Here is a 21,253-nt window from a genome sequence, read left to right as displayed (position 1 = left end):
TTGATGATGCAAATTAGACAGGTATCATTGAATTAGAAGAGAGTAAGTTATCATATTGAACTGGATGTTCAATATGATGAAATCGTATTTCTAGATGAAATCAGACAAACTCTGAATCACAGAATCATAAAATGGTTTGGGTTTGAAGGGACCTTAGCATAGTCATGCTCTCAGGGACTTGTAACAGGAATCGGCACTGTAAGCTGGAGGCTTACCTAATGACAGGTAATTAAGGAGGAGAAAAAGCCTAGTGTATGAGCCCACTTGCAGGAGAATTTGGGGTTATTACCATCAATAATATAGTGGAAGGTAGCTGGGAACCTAGGAAAGTTTGACTGAGTGTTCTGCTGGTGAGAGAAGTACTAATACCATACCAGTACCTGGCCTTTCAGATTACAATCCTGTTTATCCATGTTCTTGACAGGTTAACTGGGGCTGACAGAGAAAAACCCAATGGAACGATGAGAAATTGGCATTTTTATTTGAAGAGACCAAATATGAGTTTCACTTGTTTAACCTAGCAAAAGGATGGCTGAGTGTGGGTATGACTGCTGTCTGTAAATGCTTCAAAACATAAACATTAGACATAAAGAACCGCTAGGGACAAAGTTGGTAGAAGAACAAATGAGAATAGCTAGATGTACTTAAAGGTAATTCAAAGAAATTTTTTAGCAGATGTCCTATAGGGATACCAAGCCTTAAAGTACAATGTGACAACTTCATGTCTGAAAAGATTATATACTACATGGCTGCTATTGATTATACAGTGCTAGACTTTTTGACCCAGTGGTTCCCCCGTCTGTGTTCTGTCCATTAGTGATGGCAGGTGAGTTCTTCATGATGCTGCTACCAAACATACTCCAAACTGATCATTCTGATCAACTATCACGAAGTTGATCAACTATCAACTACCCCTTTTTGGTCTAGGGGGCAGTAGATGTATGCGTGTAGGGGGGCTGTTGGCTGGTCTTTTTCTCTGATTCCCAAGGATTCCTTTGTTTTGTCCACTTTTGAAAAACAGAAATCCATACCCCCAACAGTCTCCTCTCTATTCTCCTTCCAGAACCAAAGTCTTCCTACTAATGTATAATACTTTGCAGCTCTGCTTTGGCCCTTGGCTTGAAAATGAAAGGATTAGCGTGGACTGCCTGTACCACTTTGCTCCTCTGCTAAGAGGACGTGAAAAATCAGGCACAGATGTCACTGGACAAGCTGTGGAAAATGTGTTTTGGGAGGATGGAAAAGTGAAGGCAGAGGCACAGCGGGGCTAAGTAGCTTACTGTGAGGTCACAGGACTGTGCAGGGTTGAGTAAAATGAAAGTATAGTTGATATTTGCATCCTGTAGTATTACATATCTTTTCCTCCATCTTTTGGTGTCCCTGCTGTTGCCTGTGATTGCTTTTAAAGTAGTCAGGACATAAGTTTTTAATTATGTCTATCTCTGCAGAATATTTGGAACATCTCTCTCTGGAGACAACACTTTTCTTTGCCTTTATTTATTCTTTATTGCCTTTATTTCAAATCTTCTTTCTTTATGCATGCTACAAATCGCTTATAGTATTTCTTCATTCCAGATAGATTTGAAAAAATGGTTAGTAGAAAGATCTAATTTAAAAGGCTATGTCTATGAGACAGTTATGTAAAATAGTAGTTGAAGATACATGAATCAAGGAGAATGTAAAAGGCTAGAGTATAAAAGCTGTATGATACTTGGTAAGTTTCAAAGGGGAACTGGCAGCAATTTGCATATGCAAATTCCTTATTCCTATATTGTTGTAGCAATCAGATATGTATTCTTTTTCCAAAATAGAAAAAAATTAAGAGACCCTTTTTGATCAGCTTAAGCTTGTTTGCAGCAGATCTGCAAAGTCTGCCAAGAAAAATCATTCCGGCTAGAGAAAAGCCGTATCTTTGTCCTGTGAAATTCCATACAGTTCATGGAGGCAAATAGGGCAAAAGGGACCTTTGGGAGTTAGTTATTTGTCCTGACCCAAGTTAGAATCAACACCAGCTACATCACTCTGAGCAGATGCTTTTCTAACCTGTTCCTAAAGACCTTCAGTGATGGAGATTCCCATCCCTGAAGTGTTCAAGGCCGGGCTGGATGGAGCTTTGAGCAACCTGCTCTAGTGGAAGGTCTCCCTACCCATGGGACCATGCCCGGGGGGGTTGGAACTAGATGATCTTTAGGTCTCTTCCAACCCAAACTATTCTGTGATTCTATGAAACATCCGTACCTTTCCTGCTGTACTCTCCCTTAATATCTAATCTATATCATCCTGGGGAAAATTTCAATCCATTAGTTCTTGTACTATGGATATGGAGAGTAGCTCGTTTTCAATTTGAAGCAGCCTTTTGGCTATAATTTTCTCTTTCCCTCCTTAGGCTTTACAGTTCTTGTCACACTTAGTGTTCTCCCCTGAACCATCTTGATTTCTCCCACACAGATTTTCTTTGACACACGGAGCCCCAAATTGCAAAGAATAGTCTGGTTGAGACAACAATTCAGATGGCAGAAGAATTACTTCGGAAGGGTTTCTCAGCAATATTTGAAAAATTTCATTTTGCAGCCTTAGGGAAATCTTGAGCTGTGACCGTTTGTGCCCTGCAGAGGAGGAAGAGGGATGGGGAAGAATACAGACAAAATGTGGAGAAGAAGAATATGAATCTAGAACCCATTGTCACTGCTTATATTGCCACCAAGGGGATGAGACAAGTGGGGCAGCATTCACTGTTACTGTTCTTCTGGCTTTTTTTTTTTGTCTCTTTGTGTCAGCGTAGTACTGTTAATTCACATTCAACTTATGATGTTATACCACCAGACATTTTTTTCTGAAAAAACTAGTCAGTTGTTCTCCTTCCTCTGTTTATGTAGTTGTTGATTCCTATCTTGATGTGGAAGCTTGTGCCGTTTCTGACTGAATTTATCCCATTCTTTCAAACCATGTCACCAGCTTCTCAGGATTTTTTGATCCTCTCTCACAGCATACCTCAAACCCCTCCAAACTGTATGTTGCTAGGAAATTTAATAAGCATGTTCTCTAGTTCATTATCTGTATTGTTAACGAGAATACTAAATAATTCTGAACTCAAGTACATATTGTCATTTCTTTAGAATAAGCAGAGCCTCAATCTAGGGACACTTTCTGTCTGTTTCTCAGTACATTTTCTACGCCATATTGCATAAATTTCAAAACTGTTGAGAATACTTTAACTTTCTGAGCCTTGTTGACTTAAGTGAAAACTGTATGCCCCTTTGTAGCAAACCACGTAGCAAACCATGCCCCTCTGTAGCAAATATTATTTTCATGTACTTCTTTAATGATCTGTATGTAGATTAAAAAAAAATGAAAGCAGCTGCAAACATATCCCAAACCAACTTGTACCTTATCTTTTGTAGCCTGACCAGCGTAGTTTAACAATTTTAAAAGCTTTAATACTAGCATAGAAGTAGGAAAAAAAGCAAATTTGTGGGAGAAAAGGTAGCCTCCTAAACCTCAAGTAAGGAGGAAGAATGTCAGGCTTTCCTTGAAATGAAATGTGTTAGGAATATAGTACAAAGTGAGGTTGGAGAGAGCAATGGAGGGATGGAAGGAGGTCCCCACAGCATGCTCAGCCTCCAAGAAGTAGTAAAGGCACTACACAAGCACTGCAGAGTCAGTCCTGTGCCACTGTCATGTACACCACAAATGGCTGGGAGCTGCCAGGATAGCCGTAGCAGCTGGGGAAGAGAATGATACTGGGGTTGAACCATGCACTTTTTTTAGAACACAGTTGTTTTCATAGAATCACAGTATGGTTTGGGTTGGAAGAGACCTTAAAGATCATCTAGTTCCAACCCCCCTGGGCATAGTCCCATGGGCCATACCTTCCATTAGACCAGGTTGCTCAATGCTCCATCCAATGTGGCCTTGAACACTTCCAGGGATGGGACATCCACAACTTCTCTGGGCAATCTGTTCCAGTCTCACCACCCCCTATTTCTTCCAAATATCTAGTCTAAACCTACCCTCTTTTAGTTTAAAGCCATTACTCGTCCTATTACTACACTCCCTGATAGAGTACCTGAAGATAAAGTGTTCTATGCTTTTATGAGAAAATGTGGGGAAAAGAGAAGAAAATGATTTAAAATAAAATTGTATGAAAAATTGGGAGAAGCCGTTCTTGCACTGTAAGCTTCTTCCTTTTGTGTAGAGGTATTACACACTCATTGTCCTTCACAGTATTGCGGTGAGTGGAAGAACACAGGAAATAATTAATTCTTAGCTGGGTAATGTTGGTCAAGGCAATTCCATCCATATGTATCTTAGTTTCTACCTTAAAAAACAAACAACAACAACGACAACGAAAAAAAAAACAACAACCTAGTTATACTGTTTTCTAAAGTACTTTGAGAACTGCAGTAGTACTAAGAAAGAGCTGAGTCTTATCCTTACATAATTGGTTTTTCCTTCAGGACTTTTACTCGTTCGGTCTGTGGCTGCAATGACTCTGCCATTCCCTAACTGTCAAATGGCTGACCTTGTAATCTGATATTCAAGAAATCTCTTTCTATAATTCCTGCTAAGAACGTCCAGATAGAACGCACTACGTATTCTATTGTGTTCCACTGAAATTCAGCAACGCTTCCTCATAGGTCCTCGTGCTTCCTAGTGCGGTAGAGGCGCCGGTTATTAATGGGGAGGGGAGCAGCTGTACCTTGTTATCCTAAATGATTAGATATCTACGTATAACGTATTAAACAAAAAACCCTAAAACCTGCATTCCTGGCGCAAACCGCCCTGACTACGCAGCGCTGGCCGCGACGACCGGGCCGGGGCCGGAGCCCGTGCAGCGGGCGCGGGGTCCCGCAGCGCTGCCGGCCGCGCCCGGCGCCTGCCTCGGAGGGCGAGCGCGGGACCGGGGGCTCGCAACGTGTCCGCGAAGCGCCCGCCTCGGCTCCGTCTGCTCCCCGCAGCCCGGGAAGCCCGGCTTCGGCGGCGCCTTCTCGGGGGCGGCTCCCCGCCGCCGAGCGGGGCCGAGCCCCGCGGCCCCGAGCTCCGTCCGCAGCGGGGGCGCGGACCGGCGGAGCCGTCCCCGGCGCGAGCAGCGTCGCCACCCCCCCCGCCGGGCCGGCTCGGCCCCGGGCCACGCGGCCCCGCACCTCGCTCCGCGCCCCGGCCGCCCCGGGGCGGGCTCGCTCTCGCTCTCGCTCCCGGTCGCCGGGTCCCGGGGCGCCGGTGCGGCGGCGGCTGCTGCGCGGCGCGGAGGGGGTTAAGGCCGCTCCCTCCCGCGCGCCCGGCCGCCTCCGCCCGCGCGTCCCCCGCTAGGCCGCGGCTGACCTTCACGGCAGCCGCGCCGGGCATGCGCGCCGCCGCGCTCGGGGCCTGCGGGCGGCCCGGCCGGGGCCCGCTTGGGTTCGGCACGGCCCTGGGCGGGCGGCGCGGCGCGGCCCGGCCCGGCCCGGCCCGGCTCGGCTCGGCTCGGCTCGGTGCCCGACCGCGGCGCGCTCGGGACCGCGGCTGGCGCACGCCCTGCCCGTGCCGGGCGCGCCGTTGCCATTCGGTGCCGATGGTGCTGGCGGAGGAGCGCGGGGGGACGCGAGGGGGGACTGCGCGCCGCGCCGCAGCCGGCAGCCGCGCCCCGCCACAGCCGCGGCCGGGGGCGGGGGGGTGGCGGCGGCCTCGGCCGCCGGCCTCGTCCTGCGCCGCGGCGCCTCGTGGGGGGGGCGGGCAGGGCCTTGTGGTGCGCGGGAGCGCAGGGCCCGAGCCGCGGGGTGCGGCGGGGGCCGGGCGGCGCTGCGGCTCGCAGGCCCCCACGGCTTCTCGCAGTCGTTTGCCTGAAGCCTTCTCGAGCAAACCGCTACTTGAACGTGCCTCGAGCTACACGGTGCCATTTCGTGAAATAACGCGGTAACGGGGTTCCTCGCCAGGAATGGGAATAGCGGGCTCTGCACGGGCTCGGGTCAGTAGCCCCAGCGCAGGGAAAGCTGCTGCTTCCCTACCGAGTGCAGCAGCCGACTGTTGGTGTGGACTTTAAAGAAAAAGCACGTCGTCTTGCAGGGAGGTTGAGAAAGGGCTCACAAGATGGGAGCCGGTGTTACCTGTGAGCTTTTGTGGTCTAAAAAAAACTTGAATACACAGTCCCAGTGCCACCTTGCCAAGCATGCTGACACGTAACAGTTTGGTTCCAGATCACTAGTGCCATCAGTTCCAGTCAACCAGAACCTCAGGAACCATTTAGTTCATGTCCTGAATAAGCTTGTGCTCCTTTGCGAGGCATACTGCTTCTGAAGGACTGGGAGGGGGAGGGGAGACGTAACACCCGCTCTCCCGAAATTTCTGTAATTCCTGTGGGTATCCCAACACAGCAATGCCTGGGCTGGGGTCACCCTGAAAAGCAGTGGAGATTGTCTTCATCGCCATGTTCAAAAGGCCACATGATCTTCATGATCTGCTCTTTGCTGCTAGCTAATATGGTGCCTTTCCTGAGCTTGTTTTTATTACTGGTGGAAGGCAGCAATTTATTTATTTGTTTCGGATCTGATTCTCCTCTGTTTGCAGTCTTGCCAGAAAATTCACAGCCCCTAGACAAGAATTTCAAGCAGAGGAATAGAATAAACCCCTCTCGTAACCTGGCAACATCTCCTCTATTGCTGTGTCAGGCAGACTGGGAAACATCAGCCCCTCGCAAGCTGCAGACACACATGGAGCTGTCGGTAAGCAGATCGTGCCCCAGGCCACTGCTGCCTGCTCTGCCATGATGAAGGAGCCGGCGTTGCTGCTTGCGGAATGGCCGCTGTGCCGCCAGCACCCGGTGCCGTACTAGCTCAAGTCCAGGGCCACTGGAGCAGCAAGCGGTCATGGAGGCAGCCCGTTCCCCCGGGTGGCAGGTGGGCTCCACATTCCCAGCAGCGTTCCAGGATGACATGCGTTGCTGTGCAGGGCTTTGTGTGATAAGCGGCGAGCTGCTGATGTCTTATGGCAGCTGTGGTGTTAATAATTTGTCTGCATCTGTCAGTCACCTGGGGGTCTCTAATGGATCCGTCACAGCTGTATCAAAGCATCCTGAGGGCGGCCACCCCGCCAGTGAGGCTGGGAGCGAGGAAGCGAGGCAGGCGCTGTGCCGTCGCCATGCTGCCCCCCCGCCCCCTGCCTCCCGCTCTTCTCACACTCTTTCTTTCCCCTTGGTTCTCACACGCTGTCCTTCTCTGTTCCCAGCTCTCTGCCTCCTGCTGTTTCTGCCTTGTCCGAAGGGGATAGTTCTCAGCCTCGCATGCTGGAAACGCTGCCAGCGAATGTTTCTGTGTGCTGCCTGCCAGGTCCCTGGGGAAAAGGCCTGGAAATGCAGCGCGGGAGGAGCAGTGGGAGCAAGGGAAAGCCATTGTTTCTCACTGCTCGCCTGCTGCATTTTCTAATGGGAAAACTCCCTCCGCGAGGTACCGAGTTTATGTCGCTGTGAGGCTGCCCCCTCCCCCTTGCCCCAGAATTTACCATCCCCTCGCGCTGAGGAGGAGAGGCTGCAGCACTACTGCGAAAAAACTGAGGCGTGTTTTCACTTTGCCTCCTGCTTATCTCTGGTGTTTGGACAGAGAGGTTTAAAAAGCTGGATTTTCTGTCCCTGCAGAGTAAACACACAGAACCCGGCAGCACAAACTATTTCTGGCTTATCAGTGGAGGAATGCAGCAGCTGAGGCTTAGCGCGAGTGGGCCGTCAGGAAGGCCCTGAAGGGGCCCCCTCCCCACTCCGCGCTATTAGAAGTGTGAGAGCCCAGCAGGACTCAGAGGGGAGAGTTGGAGAAAAAGGCAGAAAAGGGAAAGAAAGAGGAAGAGAGAGAGTGAGAGAGGCTGAGCAGACCCTGATGGCTACAGACGAAGTTACAGGAGGGGCTCGCAAAGCTACGAAAAGCAAACTTTTTGAGTTTCTGGTCCATGGGGTGGTGAGTCGGGAAAGTTAGTGAGCTGGCTGGCTCTGAATAGAGGGATGAGTGGAAACTGGAGGCTCTGTGCTGGGCTGGATCGGCTCCTGCTGTGTGCTCTTGGGGCGGTGGTAACTGCCTTGCCAGCAGAGCACCGGGGTCTGTAAAACCCCCAGAATATGCACCGATTCATTGATAATACAGGCTTGTGTCTGGGGGGTTGTGTGCTGTGATTTTTGCTTTGATTCTCCGTGACTGGTGAATGGCATGCTATTGAGCCTGACCATGGTGCAGAATCTGCACTGGATCTGACCCAAATGGGCTTGTAGGACACTTTGTTCTGTAATCAAACTTGTGTTTTGAAAAACAATTCTGATGCAAGCCTGACGAAGTCTTGTGGTACTGCGCTCTGGTTCTTGTCTTCAGTCTGGGCTCTAATGTATCCTCTGGCTACTTAACAGGTGACTTTCAGGGGCTTGAAGAGATTAGCTCGCAGATCTGTAACAGTCTATGGGCACTCACCCGTGAGAGAATTTCAGGGTGCCATGCTTATTAAATGAATACTTAATGTCTTTAAAAAGATGTCCTGCTTTTGTTTAAAGAATTAAGGCTTCGATCTCCATTTAAGGGGAAATGCTAATCCTGTTTTTCTGCCATTGGAAATGATGTTCTTTAAATGTCTCTCTAATGGTTGAAAGCAATCGCCATTTATAGCATTTGGATTTCTTGTATTGATATACATTTAACAAAAATAAGACCCAACGGATGCAGATATTGTTTGGACAGAGATAGTGTGTTTTCTCTTGAGGATTCTAGCACCTTCTGTGAGACCTTTTTGAAGACATCAGCTGGACAGTCTTGTGCAAAGGTCATAGAAATATGGGGAGCTCGCTGCAGGCCTCTAAGTTATCTCCATAATTCAGGCTTACCCCAGATGTGTTGAATCCAGCTTGTGTCCTGCAGATCCTGGATACGGTGAGACCTGCGGGGCTAAGGACCGTTAGGAGGCATTCTGGTTTTGTGAGAACAGTGAACAGGAGATGTGGTACCGGTGTACAGGAGCAGTTCAGTCTGCATTGCTAGATGGGCAGCAATGATTGAATAGCAGGTGTGCAGGTCTGTAGTGGTGGTTTCATTGTGGACATGTGTTTCTTAAGATGACTACAGTTGGGCAGAACCGTAGGCAAGGTGGGAGGCGTATGCGTATTTTTCCTTTTCCAGGGCTTCTGTTGGCATTTGCACACCGGTGGTCTCCCTTCAGTAACAGGAAGAGTTGCTGAGTTAGTTGGGTGAATTTGCTTCTTTCCCATGTAGGTGTGAAAGAAGCACGTTAGTCTCTTAAGCATGGGAATTTTTAATTTACACCAGAATAAATATAGTAGAACTTGTTTCCATTATTTACCTGGATGCTAGAAGAGTCAGACTTGTCAGCACTGGGTGTTTAGCTACTAGTGGCATCTTACTTGTATACGTATATTACCCTGCATACCTGCTTTTGTTTGTCATCTTTTCATTACCTCTTAGCGAGGCTAGGGATTCTTGTCTGTTATTCTCTTGCTGAAACACCTCTTCTAGGACCCTCTTCTCCTTTAGTTCTGCTTTTGCTTCTGTGTTTGTTCTTCACCTCTAGTTTCTTCCCGATCTCAGGATCAGTTTGATCAAAACAGGTTGAGGTAGTCAGTCTTCCATTACTTACAAAAGATTAAAAAATGTTTTAACTTCATTTTATCTCTTCAGGTCCAGTATCCTACCAAAGAGAATGAGCCATCACAGCCATTACCCTGAGTTCACATATTGCAGAGTCTGGTTACCACATACAGTATGTCTGCATCTGAATGAATTAATTGAAAATTCAAAATGAATAGCAAACTTTTCCAGAATTCCTTGGAATCAGATTATGCCCCCACTTCAGGGAAAAACTCCTCTTCAAATTAATTATTTTATATTTTATCTTCAATAAAATTATTTATTTTGTTATTAAAGGCATTAGTATTATTTTGCAAAAGTGGGGGTATGTAAATAGGGGTAGAAAGTTGTGAGAAAAATTCTGCTATGTGAATACTTAAATGGAAAGGAGAATTTTGTGGTATTTCCTAAGGACAGTTAGATTTTGGATTCATTTGATCTTTCTGGAAACATATGTTCTTTTGCTGAGGTCACTTTGCCCTTTGCTCTTGTGCATTTCATCTTGCCTTTGTTCTTTTCCATATTGCTAGCTTAGAAGATGTCTTCTTCCCTGTTTGTGTCATTCAAATAGGATGTCTCTGTAATGTAAGATCTCTTAATGGTTAAAAATCTTAAGTGCAATACTCTATCCTGTTTAAATTCTTGATAGTTTGTTACACCTCTGCTTAGCAGTTCTTTTAAAAAGGGTAGATTTCTTTCAGTTATTTGCTTTTACAATTTTCTAACTCCTGGTCTGTGGCATCAGTGTCCTGCACATTGTTTCTGTGGGAAGAGAGAAAGGGATTTTTTCAAAGGTTTCATCCCTCACTTTGTCATTTTTTTCTCCTCTCTGCTCTATTTCTAGCACGTTTATGGATATATACGGTTTTAATGACTACATTTATGCTGATTTATCTTTTTCTTGATGTGTTTTCTACTGTCCAGTAGTACGTTTCAGGCTTTCTTTGACGTTTTCCCTCTGGGTGTCCAGCTTTTGCTTTAAATTCTGTTGACCAAAACCAAGATATTAATCTCTGCAGGCCATTCCTCTTCTCAGTTTCTTCTATCCTTCAGATCCTATCATAGGCCGCCCTGTTGGCTGGATCCCTTCACTGGATGTTATCCTTGTCTCCTTTTTTTTCTTTTTTTTTTTCCTTTCTTTCTCAAATAAGTATGTTCACATATAGCCTTGAGAAGATCCATGGTGCAGATCTTGTCAAAGCTCTTGTCCAGACGTCTGTCCTTTTGTGACTCAATTGCAGCAATCTTCTCCTCTTTGGTACCTTGTACTGTTGACCTTGCCGGTGTCATCTTCCCACAAGAGGCTGCTGTGAAGTTCGTTTTCTTGTCTGGTTGTTCTGACCTTTTTAATTTGCTTCTGTGTTCTTTTTCTGTTCCCACTTTATCTTCCTTCCAAAACCAATCTTCTTTCCTGTTATACACAAGATATACCTATAAAGGTCTATGTCCCTTTTTTAAACTATCAAGTCGTATCTGTATTTACAATATACTTGTCAATTCAAATCGCTTTCTTCCCTTAGTTATTCTTATTCTTTGCCCCCTGTGCTGTGCTTGGGAAGCTCTTAAAATAAGTCCTTATATTTATTTATTTTCTGCTAATATGTGCTTTTACATAGTTTCTACGTAAAAACTAATACTAGTTACGCATTAAAAATAGATTAAAGGACGGGTCTGGTTTTCCAAAGATGTGTATGGAGTGTTTAATAGATTCACCGGTGTTATGGAAAAGGGGATGAGCAGTGAATTTCATAAACAGATTTTGCATCTCCTCATACATAAATGAACTATAACCATGCAGGAAGAAGTCTCAGATGTTCCTGTGGGCTGCCTAGTATGTAGCAGCAGCCACTGCTACTAAAAAAGCAAGTAAAATGTTTGCTTCATTAAGAAATGGGGCAGAGAGTAATACAGAAGGCATTGCCAATCTGTTGGCGCATATTTATAAGATTTATTTTTTTTCATTTTGGTCGTGTGGATCCATGCTCATTTGTGTGACAAATAAGCAAAAGGAGGGGTAACTCAGAGAGCAGTGATAGTGGGAGGCCTGTGAAGACTTCATCAGTAAGAGAATGGGAAATTGGGGGTGGTTAGGCCTTTTAGGAAATCATTATTTATTTATTTTTGGTCATAATATCTAAGGATAGAGATTGATTATGAAAGTTGTGAAATCTCTGTCACTGGAGGCTCTTAGGAACTGGTTAAAGGAGTAAACCTCTGTCAGAGGTGATGGAGATACTGGTGACACTTTATTCAGACAAGGAAGGACTGGATGACCTCAAGGACTCATATTTCAGTATGTTATGGTATTTGTTTTGTTATAATGGGAAGAACTAGAGATACTTTCCCCAAATTGAACAGTGGTCTGTTTTCTTTCAGCTAGTCATCAGTCTGTAGAGATCACTACCAGAAGTAGTGAGGTGAGGAGTTTATTAGGTTTGAAAAAATTGAACTTCATTAATGAAAAATATCTTACTAATTTTTATATTATCGTGGATATAAATACTATCTTGTCAGAGTATGAACACTAGAAAGGGTAGAAGAAAGCCTCATGAACTGTCATCATTGGACAGTTTGTTCCACTTTCCTAATACAGAGTGGTCTGTACGTCTCTCCGTGCTAGGGCATTTTCAGAGAACAGTTTCTGGAACAAAGTCACTGGTTTACTGCATATGTATTTTCTGTTTTGTTCAGCAAGGAGATGCCTGGGGTGTGTGCAGGGCAGCCTGGGGAATTCAAGTGATGTTACCACAGTGAAAAAACGTGATTGGGAGATGGTACTTACAAAAGTCTGGTGGAGTAAAAACATCGTACAGCATTCAAAAGTGTAAGCAAGCTGCCTATTAGGAACAGAAGATTTGTCCTTTCATAGCCATGAACTAGTTGCATGCTAACAAAGGCAGAAAAGTTCACACACAATTAAGAAAAGCAAATTGCGTTAATTTTAGCTAAAGTTTTAATAGAGATTGACGGGACTTTGTGAAATGGGCTTGTTACACAAAATTGTGTTGCTCATTGAGAAAAGTTGGATTTGCTGATAAATACAGGTGCACAGATGTAATTATCTGTGAGATATTTGAATTGCTCTTTTATTTTTTAAAAAAGAAACACTGTAGGAACATGAAAACGGTCTCACTGGATCACTTAGCCCGGTGTCCCCAACTTTAGGGTGTAGCAGAAGGCTTCATGGAAGTATCAGAGCAAGGCAAAACGTAATACTTTGTCCAAATACTCTGTGCTTTGTAGCTTTCCGACCCAGAGGTGCCCTGTATGTTTAGTACTTCTGCGGATTTTATTTATCTAACTTAGTTTGCTGATAATTTATTGAACCCACATAAACTTTCAGCAGTCACAGTGTTCTGTGTCTGGAAATTTTTGCAGTTAATCTTACATAAAGATATACCTGATACTGCCAGCTGCTAGCTGTTGTCTAATTCTTGTAAGGAAAGACAGTGAGGAGAGCAGACCTGATGAAAAGGACCTGGGGGTGCTGGTTGACAAGGAGCTCTACACGGGCTGGCAATGTGCACTTGCAGTCCAAGAAGCCAGCAGTATCCTGGGCTGCATTGACAGAGGGGTGGCCAGCAGGGCGAGGGAGGTGACTGTCCCCCTCTGCTCTGCTCTCATGAGACCCCCACCAGGATCCCTGCGTTCAGCTCTGGGGCCCCCAGCACAGGAAAGACACGGAGGTATTAAAACGAGTCCAGAGGAAGGCCACAAAGATGATCAAGGGGCTTGAGCACCTCTCCTACAAAGACAGGCTGAGGGAGTTGAGGTTGTTCAGCCTGGAGAAGAGAAGGCTCTGGGGAGGCCTCGTAGTGGCCTTCCAGTATCTGAGGTGGACCTGCAGGAAAGCTGGGGAGGGAGGGACTCTTTGCCAGGGAGTGTACCGATAGGACCAGGGGTAATGGCTTTAAACTAAAAGAGGGTAGTTTAGATTGGATGTTAGGAAGAAATTCTTCACGCTGAGGGCAGTGAGGCACTGCGGGAGGTTGCCCTGAGGAGCTGTGGGTGCCCCATCCCTGGCAGTGCCCAAGGCCAGGCTGGATGGGGCTGGGGGCAGCCGGGGCTGGTGGGAGGTGTCTGTGCATGGCGGGGGGTTGGAACTAGATGGGCTTTGAGGTCCCTTTCAGTTCAAACCATTCTGTGATTCTGTGGTGACCTGATCAGTCTTTTCTTGGTTCTAGCCATGATGTAGCAGAGCTGTGTTCTCTCTCCCTTCCCAAGACCCTCCCAAACTCGTTTACAGAATGAAGAGGCATATTCTCCTAGTTGTTCTTCCCACAAAATCCACTCCATATCACATTGGATCACTGTAGTGGGTGTGATCAGATCTACTAAAACCAGCAAGCTGATGGAACTCAAAGCTAGTGTATTGGCTTTGTCAGTTTCAGTTCCAAAGGCTGGTTTTGTTTAGTTCTAACTGTGTACATTCAGGTGCTTTGTTTGGGGTTTGGTATCTACTTGTTCAGAGTTCTGGATGGACATGCCTGAAATGGAAAGGTGGTCGCTGACCTTTGTCTCAAGTTACAGTTCACACTTTTGTAAATGCGGTGTTTTCCAAGTTAAAGATTTTTGGATTGTTATGAACATTTTTCAAAATGTGTGGAACTTGGAAGTCACAGCTGTGGAACACTTGGATCCTGATTCTAGGATATGAGTGCTTTGGGGAAATGGAGGAAGGTAAATATAGTAGATGAGCAGTAAGAATGGAAATACTGATATTTCTGCTTACTAAGTCTTTAAAAGATTTAGAGACATTTAAAAACAGGAAGCCATATGAGGTCATACCTGCAGTTATTAGAGGAGAGGAGAGAAGATGTCTACAAGTTTGTTTCTTGTACTTAAAAGAATCTATTTCACTATTGGGAAACCATTTGTGCAGTCAGGAACCTGTTGCCGCCAGGCAATATTAGCTTGGCTAAATTTCTTAGTGGTTCCATATACTTCTTGTGACCTGTTCTTTAAGACAGCATCTGACAGATCTCTTGCTTATGTTTATACCTTCCAGAAATTAGCAGATATTGTAATGCTATGTTGTAAACCTTGTCTACCCAAGGTAGCTCATGTTTTAGTTCCCAAAATATACTGTTTGATTAGTTGGTAATTTTTGTTGTTCTTCTGAAAATGTATCAATTTCTTTATTAACAAGAAGCCCATAGCTGTTCACTGCTTGCCATCAGAATCATCCTACATGCTGCCAAGATGGATAGAGCTTTGCCTTTTAGAACGGGAAGTGTGTAGGTGCAGCTCAACGATACATTGCATTGCAACAACTCCAAGCTCTCTGTTCAGTCCATTTCTAAGCCTCCTGTAGGTATCTTTGCTTTTCCTAATACTTTATTTTCTTTGTACCTGTCAGTTCTCCAGGTTATTGTCCTCTACCTGGTATGTTCAGGCAGGAGCCCTCTTTTCATCTGCTTCAGCATTTTGGCTGCTGTGATGTTGATGTCTCTTGAGAAGAACGTCTGCAGTGGAAATATATAGAAGAACACCTCTCCACTGCTGTTTCAGTTCTTCCATCAGAAATGACAAGTTTGCTTGAAGAATGACGAAGAAAAAGAGGAAAAAGGCAATCCTCTAATGTAACAGGATGTTTAGGAGGGGAAGAAAGTAGAAAAGCCAAATGTGTGGCTTAAGCAGCTGTGCAGTAGAAGGTAGTGGAAGAGATTTAGCAGTAGTCGTTGGGGAGGTGGCATTCTTTTTGCACTGACAGTGTGCTCAGCTTTGGAAAGATGTAGCCTAGGCCAATGATGGACTGTTTAAAGATGCAGAATCAGTGAGGAATGCAGGCAATCGGCAGAATTCTTAGGGACCAGTATGCATGCGTTAAATATTGGTTGTTTACCTTTTTCTATGTGCTGTACTGTTTGGCCTTGTCTAGCTGCTTTGCGAGCAGACGTGCTCAACTCATTGCTTCATCTGCTGAGAGCTGTAAGAGTGGTTCCTTCGGCTGGGGACATACTGCGGTCTTCCTCGTTTGTTACGCCCCACAGTGTTTTTGCCCTCTGTCCAGTAATGTTTGAAGTAGTGCAGAGTAACACATACGTATATGGAATCAATAGAGGAAAAAAGGGGGTAGGTCTGTGTGTGTGAACAGAGGTTGAGTAGGAACATCTGAGATAGATGATCTCCTAGGAAAAAGAATGTGTTAGTACTGTTCTGCTCTGCAGCCTTCACCATGGATGATATTTGTTCAGGACAGCTTCCATTCCTCATAACACGAGGAAGAGGGGAGAGAGAGATCCTAAGCTGTAGCCGGTGGCACTTCACAGATCTCTTTCAAAAGATGTAATTGTACTGTAATACTCTTCAGTGTCGTGGCAAGTTTTTTTTTGTGGTACGATTGTGAAAAATTGTGTTTTTTTCTGCCACTGTCTTCTTTCGCACGTGTTTGAGAGCAAAATAAACTTAGGTAAGATATTACTTGTGTGTTCTCCTTTTACAAAAGTTTAGCTAGGGAAAGCAGTTCTGTATCTGTTGGGAGTCTGGTGGGCTTATGTCAGTGAGATGGCAGCGGCATAGTGAGTAACATTTTATCTGCATATGATATAGGAGATAAGAGTATGAGAAGTTAAGGGAAAGAGTGAGGCACATAAATGGGTGAGATTGAATATGCTGTCCACAATGTTGCTGCTCTTGCTAGAGCTGTCTCATTTTTCTGTTTCATGCTTTCTCTACCTTTCTCTGTTTTAATGCTTAACAAAGGGAACTGAAGAAAGTTCAAAGATCTCAAATTTAGATCAAGACTAGATCTGGCTTGCTGATCTTGTTCTCCAGGCTTTAAGGTGTTCTTTGCAGAATCAGAAGAGTGGGTTTGCAGTCTGGTCCTTGTGGTTAGACCGTCTCCAGGGGAGATGAACATGAGATGACTATGTCCAGGATCTCGACTCTTCTGAATGACTGTCAAATGTCCCAGGATGACTGACAGGCAACAGCAGGCCTAATGGTCTGTTCTTTGCTGGAAGAAGGCCACAATTTGTAGATTGACAGACAACAGAAAGATCTTAAATACGTTCTCAAGTGTGAAGCCCATTCTGGGCCATTTGTTTCTGCAGACTCTGCTTGGGTCAGGGAGTGGGAAAGAAGAGAGTTGCTCTGTTCCAGCAGTCTTCATAGCTCAGTGTTTATGGGAGACAATGTTTTCAGCTCTGCACAGAGCCTCAGTTTCGCCTGTTTGCTGTCTCTTGCTACTGCTCTGCTCAATGGCCAGACCCACAGTCGGTCTCCTACATGAATACTTCCTGAATCCACCTGCGTGGCTGACATTGCTGGTCTCTCTCCTACCTCAGCATTCCCTCTCTGTCCAAACCAGTTATAGCCATTGCTTCTTTACTGATTGTTTCCCTTCTTTCTTTCTTCCTTTTTCTTCGTGCATCCAAGCACAAGGAATGTTTAAGACTTGTGATGATCAGGGAGGGCACTGAATTGGAGCTTTGGGGACTACAGAGAGCTTGGGTGGGTACTCTGGAGAGGCAGCTAAGCACTGTTGCTTAGGGCTTTCAGCCAGAATAGGTGCTTTGTTACTGTAAAATGTGACAGTCAGAGCATAATGTAAGAGCTGCTTTTCTGGCTCAGAGGAAAGGTCCCTCTAGGCCTGCAATGCTATCCCTAACAGCAACCATAACAGATGGCTACAATAGACAGAGAGAAGGGCAGGTGTGTGGAACATCAGTCTTCACGATTTTTTGATTGTGCACCCTTATCAGTAAAAAATTCTTGAGCATGCACCCTCCATATGTGTGTATTTATTTATAAATTCTATACATGAACTCCCATACTACTACGCACATTATAAAACAAACAGAAATTAAAAAAAAATAAAGATACAGATGAAAACTCTATTTAAAAAAAATGTTAATGGTACAAAAAAATCTTTACTTCTTGCACCCCAGTGGATTGTCTTGTGCACCCTCTGGGGTGCACACATTCCACTTTAGAGAGCACTAGAACACTTCTCCTATGTACTTTCTCAGTCTTTGACTGTTGATAACTCAGAGAAGCTTCTGAGCCAAACCTGTTTTCCATGTCTTTAGCATCCCTTTGAAAAGTAGTTCCACGGGTTCACTACCCGCTGTGTGGCAAAACACCGTTCTGTTTGTCTGTGAGCCTGACTCCTCGTGTTTCTCTGATGGCCAAGGTTTATGTGCTAGTAGGGGCAGTGAACAGTCAATCCCCATCTGCCCTCTCCAGGCCACTTGTGATTTTGCAGAGTTCTTGCAGAAGCCACCTTAGATTACCTTTGGTCATCTGTTTCCAGGTGGAAGAGTCATAGTATATTTGATTTTACCTATGTGGGTACTATTCCATATCTTATTTTTTCCATACCATTCTTTGTATTTTTTTCATCAGCAGAAAACAGAACTGCACACAGTATTCACTGTGCTGGCAAACCATGAACAATGGTGCAGTGATGTTCTCCGTTCTTTTCCTTGTCATTTATATTGTTTAATGGCTGATGTTTTTTTATAGAGGTATCTGTTTAAAAATCTTGCTTCTGTTGGGCAACAGTCAGCTCAGAGTACATTGTTTTGTATGTGTTGATTTGGATTGATTTCTTCCGTGTAAATCACTTGTCATATGTATTGAAATCCATTTTCATCCTCCTTTTACTTGTGCAGTCAGTCTCCTTAAGCAGTTCTTTGAAGCTGGTCTTCATCCTTGCCAGCCTGAATAACTTAACATCATCTACAATTTTTTTGCTTCCTTACTTTTTCCCTTTTTTTCTTTCTTTTTTTTTTTTTTCAGGTTGCTTCTGAGTATGCTGAAAAGCATGGGTCCCAGAAAAACTCCTTTTATTGTCAGAAGCATTTACTTTTTCCCCATTTCTATACTTTAACCAATTACTTGTCTATAACGGATGCCATGGCCTTTTGGTTTCCTTGAAAGATTTTTTAGAGGGAGTTTAGAATTTCAAAAGACTTTTATGTATGATCATTCTTTTTCATATGTTGGTTCAAATGCATATAGTGTGTGTGTGTGTCTGTCTGTATTTTCACAAATATGTAAATATTTATAATAATATAAATAATAGTAATATAAATATAATAATATAATTTTGGTAATTCTTAGAATGAAACTAAGTTCTCTCTGTTTTAAGTTAAGTTTTGTGAGTGGCGGTTATTTTAATGGTCTTTTACCTTGAGGAATATAAACTAGGATTTACCATTGACTTTGCTATATGTCTAGTACATCATTAAGCTTGTGGTCTCACCTAAAGTGTCTGTTCCAGAACATGCTGAAGTCAACATAAATGTCAGGACTTTCAAATGCCTAAAGGAGCTGTTGGCAAACTGTCGCTGTCTCTCTCTCGCTTTTCTTTTTTTTTTTTTTAATTATAGAGCCTTGATTGGAAAGATGGCCTTTTCTTAAAGAATTCTTGTCACTTCATGAGCTTATGGTGCTCTCCAGTGTAGGTGGAGGCAAGGGCTCATAATGGAAAATGTTTTAGCATAGTATTTCCATAGTTCAGCTTTGCTTGTTACAACGTCCCTATTGAGCAAAGCAACCTGCTAGTCATTGCAAAATCTGAAGTGCTGTGGATGTGAGCTTGCTTGTGGCTTTGTTTAGTGTGTGGACTGCGCCAATTTGAACTGTGTGTAGCATGTCATGTCAGCTTCAGTCTGAAGGTAGAGCTATCTTCTGTAAGCTGGCCTGGGTGTTACTGACCACTGAGTGTTTTCCCTAGCCTGGAATTTCTCATCCCTCTTTCCTGTCTACTTTATCACAGAGTTCCTCTTTACGGTGTCCAGGAAATTCCCATTCAGATCTCTTGCAGTCTGCATTGCTGCATAGTGCTTAAAAGGATGGTAAAAATTGGGAACTTGCTGGAGCTAGTGTCTGGTTATGTACAAATGTTGTTGCAGCTGAGGAAGCAGGGACCAAACTGGCTCTTCTTTCTGTTTTGCTTCTTCCCCAGCGACCTGGGATGCCATCAGGAGCTCGAATGCCCCATCAGGGGGCTCCCATGGGTCCCCCAGGTCCCCCATATGTTGGAAGCCCCTCAGTGAGACCTGGGATGCCCCAGACTGTGATGGAAACAACAAGAAAACGCACTGCGCCACAGCAGGTCCAGCAACAACAGGTGCAGCAGCAAGTGCAACAGCAGCAGCAAGCTACTCAGAACCGAACTAGGAGGTGAGTATTCCAGGAAGGAAGCGATGGAAAACAATTTGAGGAAGAAAAACTGATCTCTTTTTAGCAATAGGTAAGACCGTTAAGATTGAATTAGACAGACCAGCAGATTTATATAGTGTCAGTTTCTTAAAACTGGGAAAAAAAAAAAAAAGAAAAAAAAAAAGGTAAATTTTACTCTGTACTTTGTGAATGGTCTCTGAACAAGTTGACCATTACTAATTTCTTGTTTTGCAGTTAAAATGCTTTTACCTTGCAAGTGTATCGGGCTACAAATCTGGCCATTACATTTAGCTTGTAAAGTTAATGAACAATTCTTTTCTAATATATTACAACGATTTTATAATTTGTTGTCTGTTTTGTATAGTTTCTCTGATTTCTGACTGGCTAAGAAAATGGTTTGTAAACAAGAGACACGTGGAAAAGATTTTTGGTTGGTAATGTGAACTCTTGTACTATGGTCACTAAGCAGACTGTTCATAACACTCGCAGTTTTCCTAGGCATTGCTACATATAAAGTAGAGAGCTAATCATGGGAAATAATTTCCCAGAATTAGAGGGACTTCTAAAATGAGCTTTCTTTTTAATTTATGTCCACTTTGTACAGTGCTGAATGCACTCTCTCTTAAATAGCAGTTCTCCAATTTCTTTTTGCAACTTATTAGACCTTATCAGACAGGAGTTCCCAAGCGTGAGCCAGTTCCCAATAAACAGATAGGGTGCAGTCATCTGGGCTGTCTGCCTTTTGCAAAATCATTATAGGTATATATAGATTCAGACATTGTTCTGGTGGCGTCATCATATCTAGTTGTAGGTAAATGTGACTTCCTATGCTCAGTGCTTCAGGAGCCCTGCTCTGTCAGGGGTATATGCCTTGGGTCAGCAAGCCAGACTTGGGAATGTTTGTATCTGGGATGCATCTGGAAAGGACTCCAATCCTGAGAGTATTAATATATATTAAGATTGAATAAGATTAAGTACAGAAGGAATGTGTGTGGGTGCAGCATGTGAGCACAAGAGATACATGTACGTCATGGAGGCCTTGCCCAGCACTAGCCAAAATGCACATTCCACAGCACTTCCCAGGAGATTCTTCAGGAAACTGCACAAAATAATGCCTAGCCTTTAAATATACAACCTGAAAAATTGCCACAACTGGATAATTGAATTAAACTTCAGTCACCAGTTTCCAGGGATCATTAAAGAAGAATAGTTTGGTACCTAAAAGTTGATGTCAGAAGCCACAGAAGGAAGCAGTTCCCCCTCCCAGTTCTTAATTTTAACACAGCAGTAATCACTACTGTAGTGAGTCCAGCTTACACCAGTGCTTGTTAGGTACTCAGAAAAGTTTCTCTGTTTCTTCTGCCATGCCTTTCCTCCAGATAATGTTTTCAGTGTTTTCCCCTTGTTCATTTCTACCTCCCTGTCATTTCCCATTGAAACTTTCCTAGTTTTTCAGGCAAACTGTTCTGGCACCTTGGGTCCCAATTCTCGGATTAATTGAGCCCTATGTTGTATGGCACAAAAGGGCCAAGATG

At 44.4% G+C, this 21,253-nt stretch overlaps 1 protein-coding gene across 13 annotated transcripts in view; it reads left to right on the top strand.

Moving 5' to 3' along the window:
* The window catches only part of SMARCD3 (SWI/SNF related BAF chromatin remodeling complex subunit D3), a 110,565-nt gene that overhangs the window by 28,697 nt on the left and 60,615 nt on the right, over window positions 1–21,253 (top strand). For 2 of the 13 annotated variants that reach the window (XM_080583437.1, XM_080583432.1), the window contains exons 1-2: window positions 5,738–6,698; window positions 19,501–19,718. In XM_080583437.1, the coding sequence (XP_080439563.1) occupies window positions 6,420–6,698; window positions 19,501–19,718 (497 nt within the window). In that variant the 5' untranslated portion in view covers window positions 5,738–6,419. Of the gene's footprint in view, window positions 1–5,736; window positions 6,699–6,893; window positions 7,920–11,795; window positions 11,878–11,960; window positions 12,002–19,500; window positions 19,719–21,253 lie in introns of those variants that run through there. The other 11 variants (XM_080583430.1, XM_080583429.1, XM_080583434.1 and 8 more) reach the window with 10 other exon arrangements.

Source organism: Anser brachyrhynchus (assembly GCF_964034855.1).
Source record: "Anser brachyrhynchus genome assembly, chromosome: 2".
NCBI lineage: Eukaryota > Metazoa > Chordata > Aves > Anseriformes > Anatidae > Anser > Anser brachyrhynchus.
Note: the sequence above shows the minus strand (reverse complement) of the source record. Positions and strands in the feature narration are given on the sequence as shown.